A 19,280-nucleotide genomic window follows, 5' to 3' on the forward strand; every position below is an offset into this window, starting at 1 on the left:
AGTTCGCAACAACAATGGACTTTTTCTCCTGGATCGTCGGAAACAATGCCTCGACGTGCTGTGGGAGAGGCAGAGCTCACTGAGCAAACACAAAAACACCGGACAGAACAGAAGACATTAAACACCCCAGTTATCCCTTTATTAGGTAATTAAAGCGAGATCATTGTTTATGTAAAGTGTGCGTAAATATGTATTAAAGGCAATTTTAAAATAACTCTTAAAAATGAAAAGTAGTGCAAAGAGGCCTTGCTAATCTTCAAATAATAGTCAAATAATTTTACTGGTGAGAAGAAATCAAAAGAAGTGTTTATGAGGTAAGTTGATAATGATATTCTAACAGTCAACTGACTCATCTGCTGATTTTTTTTAAAAATCAGAATATACATATACAAAGTTTTAGTTTTTGTTAAAATTATGGTCATGTAGAGGGTGATCCTTTAATTTGAACAATAATAAAAAATAAAATCACAAAAGTAATATGTGAAAATGTGTGAGTATAAAACCAGCAATGATTTTTAAAAATCTGGACCTGCTGATGTTAGAATCCTGATAAATTATACAGTATATACCATAAACTATTACAGTAACATTGTACCTGGCTTTGTGTAAAGCTAATATTGTTATGCTATATTAGCATGTTGTAGTACTAGCTAGCTAGCTAGCTGCAAATGTTAGCAACAGCTAAATATACTTGCTGATTTGAAATTATATTTATGACTTCTGTCCCACAGGTCCCATCAATTGTAAATTATGTACACTATCACCTAATGCAGTAGCAAAATAGCTAACTAGCAGTTTAAAATGTAATATGATCTGTCTAGAAGGCCAACTAGGTGACTTTATGTTAAACTAGTAGTGTTATGCCATATTAGCTTGTTATAGTACTAGCTAGCAAGTTAGCTACAGCATGCTAAACATCCCTTGTTAATTTAACACAATTTTTATGTCATGAATTTAAATATCAATAATAAAAATGTAAAGTTAGAACTTCTGTCCTACAGGCCTCTCAATTGTAAATTATGGACGCGATCATCCAATACAGTAGTATAATAGCTAACTAGCAGTAGAAATTATCTGTCTAGGCTAACGAGGTTCACTAGCTGGTTTTATGTTTAGCAAATAGCATTATGTCATATTAGGTACCTATAGCACTAGCTAGCTAGTTTAGAATGTTAGCTACAACATGCTAAATATTACTGCTAATTTGATAACATTTTTATTTCATGAATACAAACTTAAATGATAATTTTAAAAAGTTATAAGTTCTGTTCTACGAAGCCCCTTAATTGTAAATTATGTACATCATCATCTAATACAGTAAAGTAGTAGCTAACAAGCAGTAAAAAAAATGCATTATCATTAGTATTATGTTAGCTAGGTTAAACATTCTTATTGATTTGAGAATATTTTTATATTATCAATACAAATATCAATGATAATGAATTGAACATATAACTTTTGTCCTATGGGATCCTCAATTGCAAATTAATTGGCAATAATCTAAGTGTTTCAATAAAATAATAATTTTGATCTTAAAATTTTTGTTGCAGTTAAAGTCAGAGTTGCATCAGCATTTGAGAATATAGTTAATCTTATGTTTAAGTGACAGATTTTGTATTGCTCAAAAGGACTACTAAATTAATTTTATTTAACTACCCTTTAAATTTGTTCACTTAGACACAATTCTTGTTATGTGTGTTATTATTATATCATATTGACGAAAAAATATATATATTTAAATAAAATGATGTTAAACTTGTAGGGGCAAAATTCCCAGGTTTACTCACATGCAGAGTTGTTCAGCTGATAATAGTGGTGTGTCTTCCTTAAGATTAGCCTACTTCTTATGCTGTAATGTAAACTACCATAATCATAAAGTGATTAGAGGATTACTGTCGCTCTTACCAACAGCAGCCTTACTGTCTGCTGATGAAGAGAGCTGATACATACTATAGAATGTGATAAATAAACAGGATAAAAATAATAGTTAATTTATAGGTTCTATTCAGATGTTACATGTATTGTGAGACTGTTCCATATATATATATATATATATATATATATATATATATATATATATATATATATATACATATATGTTTATATCCAGTAGCGCTTGCTACCTTGACTTCATGTTTTATTGTGCTGTGTCCTTTATTTGTCTTTATTTTATTGTGTTTTTATTCAAAGTCATATTTTAGTCATTGTGTTTATTTAATAGGTTGCTAGTTTTTATTGCACACCACTTTGGTTCTAAGTGGACTTCAGATATTTTTCTATTTTATGCTTTATATTTTACAAATTCAAGTACTTTTTTTACATAGGTCATTTGTGCACTGTATTTTCATATTTATTTATTTTATATTATAGATTTTCTCGCATCTTTACACACTGCATATTTTCTCCCAAATTCCTCCTCAGCCAAATAGGATTGTTGCAGGTGTAATTACAGAAAATGTCTGAGGAATTTGCAGCAGAGCAGCCACCTTAACTAACCCCTGTTCACTGTAAAGTATCCCTTTGACTATGAATCCAGCCTCTTGGACTCTCTGAATCCAATTAACTTTTCACTAGTTGCCTTGGAAACATGTGCAGCTTAACAGATATGCACTTTTTTCATCAAGTAAACTGTTGTCAGTGCTTTTACTTTAATGTGTGTATTGCAACTAAGTTATTTGTCCTGAATTTGCCTTCAAATTAATATTCACTAAAGTTGCACTTCAAAAACACACTGCTGGACCACAAGCACCTTGACATACTTAAAGTCCTCGTATTGCACCACAGAGGCCTTATTGTTCTGTTAGAGGCTGGGGGCTGTTGGGGAGGTAAAGGTGTAACGCTTATTCTGTTGAGATGTAGATAAGACTGTAGCTATAAAGATACACAATGTGAACAATTGCTCTCACACATGTACACTGACCATAGAGGCTATTTCTGAATTCGACAGCCTCACCACATGCTCTAAAAGGGTCGTGGCTGATCTTGTCGAAAGCAGAAGTGAGAAGTTTCAGGAAAATGAAAAAAAAATACGGAAAGTTCTCAAAGGCACCTTTATCTTTCTACAGCTTCTACTTCGTGGCTTGTGTAGTTATCAGTAATTCTGAATAATGTGTGAATGCGGTTCCACCTTCAGTCTCTGCTCTGATGATGACGCTCCAAACAGTGTTTACGAGAAAAGTGCAAAGGACACACTTGCACAAACACCACACTTAAGACATAATTTCCCCTTTGTTGCAGGTGATTAGCTCGCTGTATTTACAGATAGGGATTTGCACTACTCTCTGTCGGCTTTATTGGGCCCATGCAGATGAATCCTGGAGGTAAAGGCTGTGGCAATCTGCAGGGATGTTGCTAACTATTGCATCAGATGCTCTTGGGATCTCAAACCGAGTGTGCGTTTGCGTGCGCGCTGCTCGTTGTGTCTATACGTCCGCTGATTGATGTGTTTGTCTATGTGTGAGGAGAGAAATGGAGTTGTTATCCACGCTTACTCAGATGATCTGTGCTAATAAACTGACACCGTATTATTTTTGGAGTGCATTGTGTCACTCCCCAAAAATAGTCAATAATGCAGCTCACGCAGTGATTTAGTTATTACCTCTAAATATATCTATTAAGCTGACAGTATGGTCTGCTGTTCATTGAGCGTCTTTGGTTTGCTTTTGCTCAGTTTATTTCTGTGTTTAGTCCTTTATTTCCTCATTTCGTTTGCTTTCTATTCCGTGCTTTCATCAGAGACACCCATTCTCGGCTGATAAACATACACAACGACTGCAAATCTGCCTCAGCTGTTGGGACACATGGCATTCTAACTGAAAGATTATGTATCATTGATGTATTCATGGTTCATTTTGTGCTGCGGCTGAACACAGTAACAACTGCACAATACTGTACAATACAGCAGCTGTTCTCCTCTGTAGGTTTTGTTGAACTTTTAGTCGAGATTACCTGAGAATTGGCCATTGAATTGTGGTGTTTTTCTAACTAATGGTGATGTTGTATTGCATCATGGTCGACAGCCTTGTCATTGCATCCCATATGTGCAGCGATGTACAACATTACACTTATGGCTTCACATCAAAGTTGGGTGTTGCTGTGATCTACTGATGACATCATCTACTGATGACATTGAAGCAGTGAACATATATGACACATATAAGACACTCGTGGTACTCAGCAAATTGCCAAAGGGCACTTTAGTGGAGCAAATCTCCACCAATATGAAGCTTCTTCTCTATTTTTGTCATGCAATAACCTTTTCTTTAACTGACCATGATGTGCACAGAGGCTAAAATAACTCAAGGGTTTCCTCTCAGAATATTACTGCTTTGAGAAATGAAAGCCTGTTATGTTGCATAAGACACACACAAAACCAATATTCACTGTTTTTTTTAATTCTATTTTTGTTGTTGAATTTAAATTGAAATGAGACCCTATAAAAAATATTTTCAAAAGATGTTGCAGTTTAAAGTCCCTATAAAACAGCCCTTTATTTTCACACACTTTGACATGATGAGTTTAGTGCAACTTAGCTGACCTTTTTGGAATTTTAAGATCATGAAAACAAATCTCATGTCAGTGCAAAATGCCATTAAAGTGTAACACACCTCAGAGGATGTATCTTTAGAGAAGCAGTTCTCAACCTCTTCATAGACATTCCCTTTACAGAGGATGACCGAGGTATTTGTCTGAATAAAAATAAGAAATTTCATGATTATTTTCTACTTTTTTGTCATCTTTGCTTCTTCTTTATTGAATCGATCATGCTGTAGCTTTAGCTCCTTGGGCCTCACATAATCAGGTCAAGCAGCCTAAAAGGGGAAAAATCACTCTGGACTGCTTACAACTCTTCAAGCCTACGACAAGAACTTTTAAGTAGACTACTGAAGAAGCACAAGCAACAATAGTCTGATTTTATAGGCCTTTATTTCATTTGTCATTGATATTTTTTAACATTTAGGGGGGAAAGAACTGAGAAGATGCTGGATGTGTTAAAAATCTTAAAGGAGAGCTTCATGTTTTCTCCATTTAACAAAGAATGGCTCAACTTTCTGTACAAATTTACACTTTTTCAGCGTTTAAATGCTGCTTCACATTTCCTATACCAAATATTCAGCTTGTTGGGTGGTAGGTGGGAGTAGAAAATATGCAAATTGTGCATCAGCATTTTTCACAACCCTCTGGCATTCCCCCTCAACTCCTCCTGCCCTGCGATTCAATTCAAACCCATTCAAGCCAATTAATTAGACATAAAGAAGCCAAATTGCAAGTTTAAGTGCAACTTCTGCTGTGATCTTGCTGACAGGCTTCAGTCGACGGCTGGGTTTGAAGGCGGATGGGAGGCGGTGGAGTGTGTCCAATGGCGCGGCTGAGGAGGCGGTGAATGGTGACAGAAGAGAGGCGGGCAGCAGCAGCAGCAGCCAGCTGTTGGAAAGCAGCGCTCCTGAACCATCCGCTGCTACTGCATCAGGTGAATATCTGCACATCAGCACACGGCACCAGAGACAAACGCTCCTCCTGCTCCTTTACACATCTGCGCTTCCCGGCTTTCCCTGTTTGCTGGCCCCGGATCAAGTGTCTGCACCTCAGAAGTAAACAAGGAGATCGAGGAACAGGTGAGAACTGATGCTCTATTTTGGTTTTTACGCACGTGTTCGGTGCGCTTTTTTCGACACAATTTCGGTTTTTAAGGCAAATGAGCAAAGTTTCCTGGGGCTTTCCTGTGTGGCAGCTTGCATGACACAGCTGTGAGTTCCGTACCTGTTGCTGTGTTATTGAGGACTGCCTATAGATGAGGCTAAATTAGACGGAGGAGCTTGGCAACCCGGGGACAGACGGGCTATTCTTAAACGGCCTATTTTGAATGACGTCAGCAATTTATCGGGACTAATTATTCACAAACATTTTTAAGCTATGTATTTTTACAGTTTTTATTTATAGCTCGCTGTGCAAATTGAATCTGCGTCCTTGGGCAGCAGGCACATCACTTTTAGAGTCATTTCAGCGGTGACCGGTTCGACTTTTGGAAGCATCTCAGCTCAACAGATTCCATTTTTATGTATGTATTATTAATTTTCTGTTATAAGTATTTGCATAATTCCTCCTCTGCGTTTCATTGCCTAATAAATATAGATTTTAATAGATAAATAGACAGAGTTCATTTTTTCATCCCTTCAACCTGTTGCCCTCAGTCAACTGCTCTCTAGGTTTCCCTCCAAATGTGCATTGATGAAGCTGTTGTTCTCTTAAAAATGTGGCTTTATTGGCTCTAGATGACCTTATTTTGCAGGGAAGTCTGTTTTCCCCACTGTGTCATTCGAAGCTGATGTAGTGGCTCCTCCAGAGAGTCTTTCTAAACTCCTGAAAAACTTTTTTCCCTCTATTTCTGGAAGCATCGAATGCTCATGTCACGCCCATGTATACCATGACCACTCTGGCTCTATCAAAAATATCAAGGCAATTCAATTATCTCCAGTTAAAATTAGACAAATATTTCCTCAACATTGCTCTCCAAAGGCACACGAACCGTCTGACCCCCCGAAGATGACACACATGCAGACATTTGTGTATCCCCCAGAGTAAGTAGAGCTGCTCGTGCTTTGATGTACAAATAGCATTCTTTAGGTTGCAATGTGAGCTATGCAAACCTGCATCATGAACTGTAAAGTGTGATAAATTCTCTGAGAAACTGTTACCCTGAGGCCTTCCTCCGCTTAAAATATGTTTCTGTTTTGAAATGAATAAGTGCGACTACATCACAGATATTTCACTTATAATTTTGAACCCTAAACATTTTTAGCTTGAGTTTGGGAGCTAGTATATGTATTGTATTTATTGGGGTTATTTTTGAAGACAGCTTTCTGCTCAGTTTCACATTTTACTCTCTTAACTTTGATTTCAGGAATGACTGAAACAGTGAAAGTCCTGTTAGATGTCACCCTACAGCACTGCTGCTGTCACTAGTGTAACACATTAGTCATGTTTGGTTCAGCTTCTTTCTGCATGCCTGTCATTGAATAATTAATACATAACTGAACAAAACATACACTAAATAATATTTTGCAGTAGAGGCAAAACCTTTTTCTCAAAACATGTCTCAGTATTTTAGTTTTTTTTTGCAACTTCATTCATTTGGTTTTTTACCCTATTTGACAACTAATAGTGCTTTGTTGCCACATAATAAGTCATCGGGGTTCCTTGCTTCATGTGTTTACACGTGTTTACCATGTTGTTGAACCTTTTACCGACCACCATGCTCTGAATGACTCATGGAAAGAAAACCGCTCAAGCAGAACCCCCAATACTTGACAAATGGCCTACTTTTTTTCCCCTTCTCATTCATGCATATAGTTCACTGCAGCACAAAAATCATCCACTGCAGCGTTAATCAGTAATATCAGAGCAACTGATCAGAAAACGTTCTGGATTGTGGATTTGCGAGTTGTCTTGTGCGACATTGGTCCAGTGAGTTTCTGTGTGGACAGTCAGAAGAACCCATGGTAATGTCAGAGAGCAGGGCTACTGGTGCTTTGCTCAGGGTTTTCCACTGTCTCGCCTCTGGGAAGCATCTGACAAAGGTGCTGTCTTTCCCAGTAGAAGCCTGAGACCCAGGGGCAAGCGTAAATGTGTGCAATTATTGCACTATTACTGGACAGACGGTGATTTTGCCTGCGTTTGTGTCTTATCTCCTGGGACCACACTGCTCAACATAAAGCTCTTCTACTTCCTTTTTATGTTCACGTTTTCTCAGAGATGCTACGGTCAGGAGGCGACCTTGGACGTGAAAGGTCACAGGTGGTGGGTTCATGCTGCTTGGCTGGTTCTGCGCCTTCACAGACCTCGAATGACAGTTGTCATATGGGAAAATATCCAAAATTAGCTGTGGGGCGCAGCCAGGCTCTTCCTGCCTGTCTCTGCCTTTAGGCCCTTCAACAAACCTGCTAAACCACATACAGTTCTATAGCTAACACCGCGCTGTTTGACTGGAGGTGTTGCTATATTTGTCCAGCTAGTCATGCGTTTTCTAACAGAGCTGTCTGTGGCGCTGATAGTTGTCATTTGGTTATATCTGAGAGGAGAGGAACCTTCGGTAAAACCCTGAGATAAAGATCTGTCTGCTCTGTTAAGATCAGATGTCCCACTTCCCCCTATCCTCACCATTAACATGCATTGATATGAGGTAAATTGTCTCACTTCTGGTCCAGAAAACAGAACAGCTTAACCTGGTGTGAATTCTTTGTGGTAGCTGAGCTGTTCGTTAGAGAGACCAACAATGGTTTTTGTGGTCCTGCTTGCCTTCCCTGTGCGCTCTTTACCCTAAAGACAATGGCAACGATGAGTTTGTCTGCGGCTTCCACCGTCTAGATGCGTCTTGTCCCTGCAGCGGATTCAGTGCGGCAGATATCATAGGACTTTATAAGGTAATCATGAGGGCAAAGAGGTGGATTCTTCCAGAAATGCCCCAGATGCTTGTGTGCCAAGCTTATGTTGAGGGACAGCGGGCACTTCAGGGGTCGTGGGAATGCAGGCGCCATATCCGCTCAGGCATCATCAGGAGGGGCAGGCGACTAAATATAGAGAAGTCCAATACATGTCCAGAATTAAGGGGGAAAACCAGTGAAAGCTCCTTTGGGGCTTTGGAGAAGCACTGTATGGTCAGGTCAGAGGAGTCAGACTACCACTTAATGCGGCTGTGTGACTGATAGGGAGTGGAGATAACTCAAATGTATGTACGCATTTGGTTTTGTGTTGTACAGTTTAGCAGCAAAGTGAATTAATGGCTGCAACAAGCGTCAGTGAAAAGGATCCTTTGATTTGATGTTTTGGTGTAATGTCCAGCTCTATATGGTCCTGCAGGGGGAAAGAGTTTTCTCGCTGAAGAAAAAAACAGAAAAACAGCTGGTGTGACTTTCAAAAATGGACATTCTCAAGCCAGCCACAATCCATCCACATCTTTGCCTTCTGCCCCTCTAAATCCTGCTTTTTTCTGACCTGGCTGTGCATGAGAGAGGAGTGGGTGGCTTTTTCTTTGCGTCAGCCATCTTTCAAAAACACACCGTTTTCCTTCTGCTGTTTGGTTACAGCTATTGCCTGCTGAACCTTTAAAAGGAGCTGTGGACTGTATTTTTAACCCTGTCTCTTGGGGCTGCGCGGTGCAGTCGAGCACTGTGCTGTTGGCCCAGGGGGTAACCCAGACTGCGAGGGTGTCAGCCTGTGTGGACTGCTGGCCCGGCAAGAGCCGCTCTAACTTTAGACTGCATCGCCTCGTGGCGGTAAAAATAAACACCCTGCCCCTACCGAGGGGAAGGGACCCGAGACACTTAAACCAAACGGAGGACACTTTCCCACCAGAATTATGTGAATGTGAGAATTGTTTTTGAAAATTTCTGTTTTAGCTATGAAATGTAGATACGTATCTCCTCAAATCGCTCACAAGAAATAGTTAAAAAGCTTGGAAACATATCAGTAAGAGGAGGAAAAGTTGTAATTGTTAGTGTTTTAGATCATATTTATTGATGTCAAACTTCAAAACGAATGCATCTTGTATTATTACTCTAAGCAATTTATTTGGTTTTCTTTTTTTTTTTTTACAGGCGTCAGTGTACAAGCAGAAAAAATGGGAAGAAAGAAAATACAAATTTCTCGTATTCTTGACCAGAGGAACAGACAGGTGAGCCCAAATGCAATATTTCATCTATTTCAGAACCTGTTATAACGACACATTTGCCGCAGCAATGCTTGTACAGTGTCAAAACTCACAATGCTGGAGTTATAGTCAAGCAGATGATCAACAAAAAATTAATAAGGGACTGATTTGCTGATCGGTTAAATGTTTTTAAAGCAAAAATTCCAAATGGTCTCTAGTCCCAGCCTCTCCAGTGTGATAGCTTGCTGCTTTCCTCCGTTTTATATATTTGAAAAGTGAACATCATTGGGTTTTGGACAGCTGGCTGGGCTCCGGGGACTTGTGATGGACACCTTTTTACTGTTTCCTTGACATTTTATAGACTTCAAGGTTAAGTAATAGCGGCTGGGAGATACTACAAGTACTGGGAGAATCAGTCTGAAGATAGAAAGACAGAAACAGATAGAAACAGTGGAAACAGCAGCAGCAGTGCGTGTCTTTGCAGAACACCAAATGTGACACTGATTACAATGTAAACTCATGGAATACGTGTTGTGCAGCAAGAACATAGGACTTTTCTTTGTAGTGCGAGTAAAAGATGTAATTCCATATTATGATATTTAGAATGACTGAGTTGAATGAAATCGTGTTAATATCGCACCAAATTGCTAGATAAGTCATCTTGGCATATACGACATTGCAAAATGAAGACTTAACAATATTACATTACAGAGAGAATCCCAGCATTTGCCTTTGAGCAAGCTCTTGGTGACAGTGGAAAGAAAAGACTCCCGTTAACAGGAGTTGCACGGTTGAGAAGGGAACAGAGAAACACAAAGATAGCAGTGAGAAACAGACAGATTGTGTAGTTATATATTGTGATATTTGTAGCATGAGTCATTTTCTATGGACAGAATTGTCGCCTAGTAGGTGTTAATTCAAGCTGTCTGTTGCCAGGAGCACATGATGTCCCACCGCTGTAAATTTAACCAAATCCAAACGCCACTACGATATTTCGCTCGGTGCCAAAAGAACAGTAAGAACACTTATGTTCTTTCACACAGCGGGTGCGCTAACAGGCCAAGAGGAAAAGAGGAAATATAGCTTAAGTCTGAAGAGAAGATATATTTACCATTAGAGGAAGTTTTTATCAGCTTGATGGAAGATGAATCAGATAACACAGATTACAAGTAGACTTTCATCTTGACTTCAGCTTGCACCACCAAAGTTAAATACAGTATGTTTTTTCAGACACCACAGACCAAGATACCATTTGCACGGTACTGCCGCGTGAGAGAAACATTTATATCATGCCCATAGAATTTTTATATGTTAATAAGAATGCAGGTTTTTGATAAATGTGTGTAGATAAAACCACAAAACAGATATTTTCTGAAAAAGAAGCACATCGAGGACTAGAAAAACTTTTAAAACCATTTTCAAAGATCTGGTAAACACAATTCATTTCTCATATCTGATCTTTTAGACTGAATGTTTTCTGGTGATAAGGTCTGTTTTTGTGGAGTTTTTCCTTATCTGAATTAAGTGTCTGAGGACAGACAGTGTTATTTGTTGTACAGATTTTAAAACCCTACCAGGTTGAACTTGTGATTTTAGGAAATATACGTATATAGACTGTTTTTTTGTGTGTTCGCAAGTAGAGTTGCAGGTTCTGCTGTTATTAAAAAATAGAATAAATTCAGTTCTATCAATAGTATTTCTGTTAACAGCACAGAAAGTGAATTTTAATGCTTTTTTAAGTTGACTTGAATCAGCTGATTTGTCCCACATGCTTAATTAATAGCACTTCTTCACTCTTAAAGCCGCCTGTACTAATCTAGTTCACACGCAGCTGGCTGAAAGAGAAGGGACAATGCCGCAAACTTGTATTTATTTTTGTCATAGGTGACTTTCACGAAGCGTAAGTTTGGCCTGATGAAGAAGGCGTACGAGCTGAGCGTGCTCTGTGACTGTGAGATCGCCCTCATCATCTTCAACAGCACCAACCGTCTGTTCCAGTACGCCAGCACCGACATGGATAAAGTTCTGCTGAAATACACGGAGTACAGCGAGCCGCACGAGAGTCGCACCAACACGGACATACTGGAGGTAGAAACTACTGAAAGGAACTGTGTGAAGGGTTGCGGTGTACAAAGCTGTGACATGACAGTCAAGTCTTGCATGATTTCATACTGAGATTAAGCGTCATCATAATGCACTTTCTTATAAAACAATCATTTGATTTTTAGATAGAAAGCAGAACCAAGAATTTCAAATGGCATGCTTGTGCTAAGATGAATACGGGTTGTTGCATTTTCACTGAAAATCTCCTAAACCATCATGCGATCATTGTGGGTAATTTTCCACATGTACTTTCTGTTCTGCATCAGACCCTGCGGAGGAAAGGCCTCGGTCTCGACGGCTCAGAGCTCGACAGCGAGGAGAGCATGCAGGTGGCAGCAGACAAATATCCTCTGAGCGAGGGCATGGATCTGTCTGTGGCTCGCCAGCGCTTCTACGTCAGTCAGCACACACTCCTGCTCTCACACTTTTCAACACAAACACACTTAAAAACCTGCTGAAACTATGTAAAAATAAAACCTATGAGCTGACTTCTGAAGTCAAATCTGTGTATTTCACTTCTTTTAACCAACTGAAATAGATCGTATACTTATGCTGTTACGTTTTACTGTTCAGGGTCCGTCTCTGCTCTCACCGGAGGCACAGTTTCTGGTGTCTGCAGGTTGTGAGAACGGTTTCCCCAACTCCTCCGGATCCAGCATGGCCTCCCACAGACCTCCAGGCTTCAAACCTCTGAGCTCCAGACCCGGTTCTGCCAGTCCTGCTGCACCACACACCACATTCATGACCCCACACTCAGGTGAGCCTGGACAGACTAATTTTTTAAATGTATTTAACCTTTATTTATACAGGTAATCTCATTCAGACACGGGGTCTCATTCTCAAGAGAGACCTGTCCTCAAATAACACAACAAAACAATACTGAGTCACTGACAAACAGCACTGAGGAACCTGTACGAGACAATATAACAATATAATGTAACACTGAGTTACAGACAGACAGGTCCATGAAAAGACACAGCTTAGACATCAAAATGGATGTGCAAAAGCATCAATTAATACAATTTAAATGTAAAAGAAAAGATGATATTTCCATCAAGCACTACCAGAAATATTTTATTTACAAAGGGAAATATTTTCTGGAAATTGTCTTCTGTCTGGAAAAGCATGCGTTTGGTTTGTATAGAGTTTGTATTACTGTTTACTGTATGCTGCTATGGCTGTCAGAAACGGCACTTTTTAACAAAATCAAAGTCTTTTAATGTGTCTTTTTACTGACTTATGAGTCCAATTTGACTTCTTACTGACGCTGTATCGGTAAAAGAATTACTTGCAAGATAAAATCTACAAATTCTTCTGATGAAAAATAGTTTTCTTAATTTATTGGCTTAACATCTATTTATCATGTGCTTGAAACATTGTCCAGCAACCATTGCTCAAGCTTTATGCATGAAAATCAGTCAAATTAAGAATTTGTCTTGCTGAATGCTCGCTCTAAAGTTCACATGTGCACCGTCAACCATCTGTGCAGCTGGCTGTGAACTCACAGGAAGTGTGTGTGTGAGTGTGTGTGTCTGCGCACTAATCCGCACATGCAGTCGGCCTGTTCTGTGAAACCGGCCCTCCACCAGCGTAACAGTGGCTATAACATTTCTGTGGTTTCCATGTTGAACGCATCACACCTGCCTGTCATGTCAGCCGCTATTACAGTCTTTAAATGGAAAGATTATGATGTCAAATAATCACAAAAATCCAAAGTATTTTCTAAATACAGCATCGTGTTTTTACTGAGAATTGACACTGATAGATTTTTTTGGTTTGCAATCAGATCATCAGCACATTTGAAAATATTAGAAACAGTATAAGTTGTAAATGATGGCCACCTCATAAAGAGCTGCTAATTTCAAATTTGAACAAAAAGAAGAAGTTCATTTTTGCCACATTTGCAGACGGCAACACAGGGAGGTGAGGAATGTATCGCAGAGAATAAATTACTCCTCTGTGAGTGAGTAAGTTTCGGGGTTTTTTTCACTTCCTGCTCCTTTCTTTCACTGGTTAGGCATCGGCTACTCTGTGTTCTCGCACGGAAACCTGAATCGAGCTCTCGACATGAAGAGTCCTCCTCCTCTGAACCTGGGCAGTGAGAACCTGCGAGCAGATGCAGCTAATCAGGCCATGGGCGCTGCACGTGCTAACCACAACTCTGCTGTAAGTAGCTGTTGGTATCCAGCCTAATCAACACAAATAGTGATTGTAACACTAGGCAAGGCAAGGCAAGGCAGCTTTATTTGTATAGCACATTTCATACACGAGGGCAACTCGGCGTGCTTCACATTAAAACATTAAAAGCATTGGAAACATTCAGGCAAGGATGAAAAAGCACAATTAAAATAATAAATATAATAAAACATAGAAAAGAAAAGGAAAATTAGACATATAAATAATAAAGTCACAATTTGCATTTAAAACAAGTTAAACTAGGCGATAATAGGAAAGCAATGGCAAACAGAAAAGTCTTGAGCTTTGATTTAGAAGAAATGAGAGTTAGAGTGGACCTACAGTATGCAATGCTGCCTTTCTTTATTAAAACTGAATAAATATGCCAATAAACCCACATAGTTCTGCAAACTTGTGCAAGCATTTTCACAGTTTCTCTGACTCTCTCACACCTCTCACAGTTACAATAGTCACAAGTTCTACATCGTGTTTGTGCACTGAGATCACGGCATCGCAGCAAGATTTTCAGTTTGACTGTTTCTGCCTCTCTGATCATCAGAGGGGTCTCCTGTATCAGGGCTTCCACAGCGGCAGCTCCATGGTGGCGATGGGGAAGGCAGGGCTGCTGAGTCACAGTTTGGGAGGATACGGTCTCCCTCCCCCTGGATCCTCTGGTAGGTCTGACCTGCATCGTCTGCTCTGTGTAGAGCATGAATTTAAAGGAGTGCTAAATGTGAAAAACATAGCAATTATAAAGGTATTTTAAAGCAAAAAGTTGGCTTTTTAAAAATAATGGTATACACAGTTGTGCTGAGATTTGTGTAAATGTTATAAGCAGACACGTTAAATTAGTCAGATATCACAGGAGGTTTGGACTGTTCTGTGCACAGAGGCTCTTTAAGGGATCGGCTGTCTGCCCTGTATCATCTGCTCTGTACACAGCATGAATTAAAAAAGAATGCTCGATGTGAAAATCATAGCATCTTGGGAAGTAATCTTGTTTTCTTTTGTTCTGAGAGTTACAAGAGATACAAAGACTACTAGAGTGTCCTTATACTAGCCTTCAAATTGGCCAGTTAGCTTTAATCTTTTTTGAAATCTGCACAACAACAAAGAGTAAAAATATGAAGTTGGAGGTTTGTACAGGGCTGTTTTTAGGCTTCTCTTTGAGAGCTCAAAGAGTTTCTGCAGGTTTCCTTCCAACGTCACGGTGACGATGAGAGTCGTTGCTCCACCCAGCCATGAAGCAGTCATAGACAGAACTGACTGTACAAATAACAACATACAAGATGTTAAACTGTGAGCTTAAATGTCATATTCCTCCCTCTTTCTGCATGTACGTTGTGCTAAGTTCAGGTGACAGTCTTATCAGAGTGCCGATCTACTCATCTTACTCACAGCAAGAAAACTAGTCTTTTGGTTAAGTGGAGATAATCCCTCCATTCTTTAAGTAAAGCCGTTTTATTTAAATCCATCTCTGTTGTATGTTTTATATCCGTGCCTCTTATTTCTTTCCAGAGTATGGCCAGCCTGGTTTTTATCACTCTGTTAGTTTACAGCGAGGAACAGTGAACCCCTGGCAACCAGCACAGCCGCCTCAGGAGCCTCACGGGCCCCACGGGGCTCATATAAGTCCAGGGTAAGCATATTATATGTTACTATGGAAGTAATATATCCACTGTGTGGGTAAAATGGAATCAATCAGGGAACTGAGCCTGCACCGTTGTTTTCTCTCACAATGTTTCCCTCTGCTTTCAGTCTTTCTGCACAACATTTCAATTAATCAGGCACAAAACAGCAACAGACAACACTTCATTTACACAGTACCACGCCTTAAAATGACAGCAAATATACACTGATCATGTCTTTAGAGGACAATGAAGTTAAATAGTCAGAGCAACAAAAAGGAAGAGAAAAATATTGTATAGAAAAATAAAAGTCTTATAAAAGGGGAAAAAATGGAAATGTAATAGATTGTGTAAAATTAGAGAAAATATAAAAAAAGACAAAAGAGATTAATGATCAAGCTGCCTTTCTAAATTGATAAGAAAACAAGAGTTTATTTTTTAAAAGGTATAATATATAGTGTATAAATATACAGTAATTGCTATTGGCATAGTTTTTATTTTGTGATAATAATAATAATAATAATTATTGTTGTTGTTGCTGCTGCTGTTATAAATAAATAATGATTTATATTTTTATTTAAATACTATTTATATGTGGAAAATTTTTATTTAAGTATTTAATACTATTTTTATGGGACAAATTAGTCTATTTTCAATTATTATTATTACCATTATTGTTGTTGTTGTTGCTGCTGCTGTTGTAAATAAATACTAATTTACACTATTATTCAAATATTATTTAAATGTGGAAAAATGTCATTTAATCATTTGAAAGTTATTTTTTACGGGATTTATTAGTCCATTTTCTTCCCAGAAAATATAGAATCACACTTTCTGGTGCCTCATGTGTTATTTATATGCAGAAAAATAGTAATGGGAGTGTCCTTGTACTTCTTTAATCCATAATAGTACATTTTCAATTGTTGAATTCACTATGTTGTAAGGTTTTTTTTTGACTGTAATTGCGGAACTGATGCTCGCTCTTGTTGTTTGCAGGATGTCCAGTGGGGGGTGCTCCTTCCCCTCTCAGTCCTGCTCCTCCACCTCTCCACATCTGCCCTCCCTCAACCTCAGCATCAAATCGGAGCGCAGCTCTCCTGAGCACATGTCCTCACCTACCTCCCCTCCTCTGCACCACCTCAGGCAGCATTCTCCAATGAGCAACCCCGACTCTGCTCGCCATACCCCTCCAGAAAGCGGCCCGGCCAATGGCGCCAAGGAGTTTCCCAAAGCCAGCTACCCGCAAGACGAGGAGGATGGAGGGCAACCGCTCAGGCAGTTAGAGATGAGTGACGGCTGGCAGAGATAGCCGGCTGCTGTAGTTTATAACAGCGTCTGCCGTCCAACAGCTGTCTGTCAGCAGAACCAGATGGGGAGGATGTCTCCCCGTCATCCCAGAGAGCAACGCCTCTCTTTGTCTCCTCACACAGAGCTGGTCTCTCCTGGGCAGCAGGAAATTCTTCTCTGCATCACTTGCTTGATCCCATGAGGAGATAGATGCATACAGACTTACGCTTTTTGTTTGGTTAGGTTTAGTTTTCTGTGTGGAGCTAATGTGAATCAAAAAATGCAGTTGAAAATGTGTTTGTTTTCGTTTCTGTGACTTTGTTCTAGATCGCTGCAGCAGCACAGCGGGACCAACTGAGTTTCTCCAAAAGTGCAAATAGTTCTGCATTTGGCTTTGAAAGCGACAGAAGTTCTGAGTAGTTCAGTGCTTGACTGTGGTTCGGTGTGAAATTTGGAAAATGGCAAATTATGCAACATTGAAGTCTTTGTATAAATGTTATAGACAGACACATAAAACTAGACAGATTTCACAGAAGGTTTAGGAGGAGTTTGGAAACAGTAAAATGTTCCTGTGCACTTGTCATTTTTTTCAAGTCTGTCTTGAACCACTGCTGATTTATTTTTGGTCACCTGCTGCCTGCACTGGCTGTGAAAAAGTCCCTTCGTAATGAATTTTTAATGAGAGAGATGGCGTAAAAGTGCACTCTGAAATCCAACAAACGGGAGGTTTGAGTAGCCTGAAATGCTATTTGTGTTTGCTCAGATAGTGTTTCACTGCTGCGCTTTGTTCTGGTGACAGTGGAGTTTATTTGCAGAGCACAGTCTCATACTAAAGCAAATGTTGGAGAGTATCAAAGAGGGGGAGCGTTGGTCTAAAAATACCAGCAGTTTGCAAGATGTGCTCTTGATTTGTCTAACTAACTTCATGCATTTTTATACAGAGCAACTCTTTCACTGCAGGATTACTTCAGGGCCACCAGGCGGAACTTTTCACAGCAGCAGCACATTGTTTAAGACAGACTTGAAAAAATGTACTTCTGGATGCTGTTTTTTTTAAGGAAGTGTAAAAAATGATTTCTTATCAGGTTTGTCTTCTAAGCTTTAGCTGTGTTCTTCCTCCAAATGACTCATATGTTATTGTCAGAATAAAAACTGATGTCAGCTTGCTTCAACTTAAGACCAAAGTGTTTAAATATTGCCCGTCTGCATTGCACTCAAACACTGAAACCACCAAAGATTTGTGTCTAAATCTGAATTCAGTGATATAAAAAATGCAAACTTTTTCCCAAAGGGCTTCATTTAGTAAGTGCATATTGTAGATATTATTGATATTTAGAAATAAGCGGGACACTGTGTATTTAAAGAGTCTAAATATTCATAGGATGTTTCATTAAAACACATTTTCATTTAGTTTTCATTGTATCTGTACTTTTTAATGTTGTGTGCTGGATGTTTTTAGTGTTGCATTTTTAAATTCTGTTCTGAAAATGGCAAAATGCAGCAAGAATTCAGGTTATTTCCACTTATTGTCCACAAGGGGTCATCTTAGTTCACGCCATCACACTGATTAGAGAAAAGTGCAGCTTTAACTGCCGGTTATTAATTATCCAGTGAATCTCTATGACAGGACACAGGTTCGGTGATGCAAATACATCATGATAAACGCTGCAGAGACTCCCTGATTCAGCTGATGGAGGTCTTCAAATCTGCTGTGGAATTAGCTCTCTTTTCTCTTTTGTTAAATGCAGCTAATTAATATCAGCATGAAAAACCAAGTTATCAGTATTCTGATGTTTTGGATTGATTTTGTTTTTTCTCTTTTTGCTGAATGCTTCACTAACAGAACAAAGACTGATTTTTATTTGACATTTGTTGTGATTCCTTTTAAATAAAAAGTGTTTAATTTGTACATTTGCCCTCGCCTGATTTTTTTCCTCCTTTTTGTTCAACAAAGGAGATTTTATTTTATCATCTTTCTTTGGAGAGAAAATGTGATTCTGCTTCCTCTGTGCATGTGGGTGTGTTTTTTTTAAGGTACATTCGGTCTGAAGGCAGATAAAACACCCTCCACTGTGTAGCTTTCATGTGTCCATTTATTTCGTCTTATTCACCTTCGTTCCATCTTTTGAACACACACACACACACACACACTCCCTCATTATCATGTCAGGCCCCTGTCAGACAGCTCACCACCCCGTCACCAAACGAGAGCAACGAGAATGGACCACTTAAAAGCCTGGGGACTTTTATATCTCTTCTTTTTTTTTTTCATAAAAACACATTCAGCACAAAAAGCCTCATTCCCACAGCTGGTTGTCTCACAGTTACCATGCCTGCTGAACGCCTTCTTATGCTTCCCCAATAGAGCATTTGCCTGCCTTTTCCATTTCAACTAATAGCCAAAGGGGAAGAAACGTGGAGGAGTCGAGGCCCGGTCCATC

General features: G+C 39.2%; 1 protein-coding gene across 1 annotated transcript; it reads left to right on the forward strand.

Annotated features, from left to right (window-relative positions):
- Positions 1–32: 32 nt before the first annotated feature.
- Positions 33–18,748, forward strand: mef2b (myocyte enhancer factor 2b). The gene is made up of 10 exons (XM_022191924.2): positions 33–145; positions 5,306–5,615; positions 9,594–9,670; positions 11,531–11,734; positions 12,016–12,144; positions 12,323–12,506; positions 13,767–13,915; positions 14,484–14,598; positions 15,443–15,563; positions 16,549–18,748. The coding sequence occupies exons 2-10, from the start codon at positions 5,384–5,386 to the stop codon at positions 16,859–16,861; spliced, it is 1,524 nt and encodes a 507-aa protein (XP_022047616.1). The 5' UTR covers positions 33–145; positions 5,306–5,383; the 3' UTR covers positions 16,862–18,748.
- The last annotated feature ends 532 nt before the right edge of the window (positions 18,749–19,280 follow it).

Source organism: Acanthochromis polyacanthus, chromosome 4 (genome assembly GCF_021347895.1).
Source record: "Acanthochromis polyacanthus isolate Apoly-LR-REF ecotype Palm Island chromosome 4, KAUST_Apoly_ChrSc, whole genome shotgun sequence".
Lineage (NCBI taxonomy): Eukaryota > Metazoa > Chordata > Actinopteri > Pomacentridae > Acanthochromis > Acanthochromis polyacanthus.

Excerpts from the sequence above, each read along its gene's own strand:
- mef2b (XM_022191924.2), top strand. The coding sequence starts at position 5,384 with ATGGTGACAGAAGAGAGGCGGGCAGCAGCAGCAGCAGCCAGCTGTTGG. Across the intron at positions 5,616-9,593 it reads ACAAGGAGATCGAGGAACAG|GCGTCAGTGTACAAGCAGAA; the intron begins GTGAGAACTGAT and ends TTTTTTTTACAG. Across the intron at positions 14,599-15,442 it reads CCCTCCCCCTGGATCCTCTG|AGTATGGCCAGCCTGGTTTT; the intron begins GTAGGTCTGACC and ends ATTTCTTTCCAG.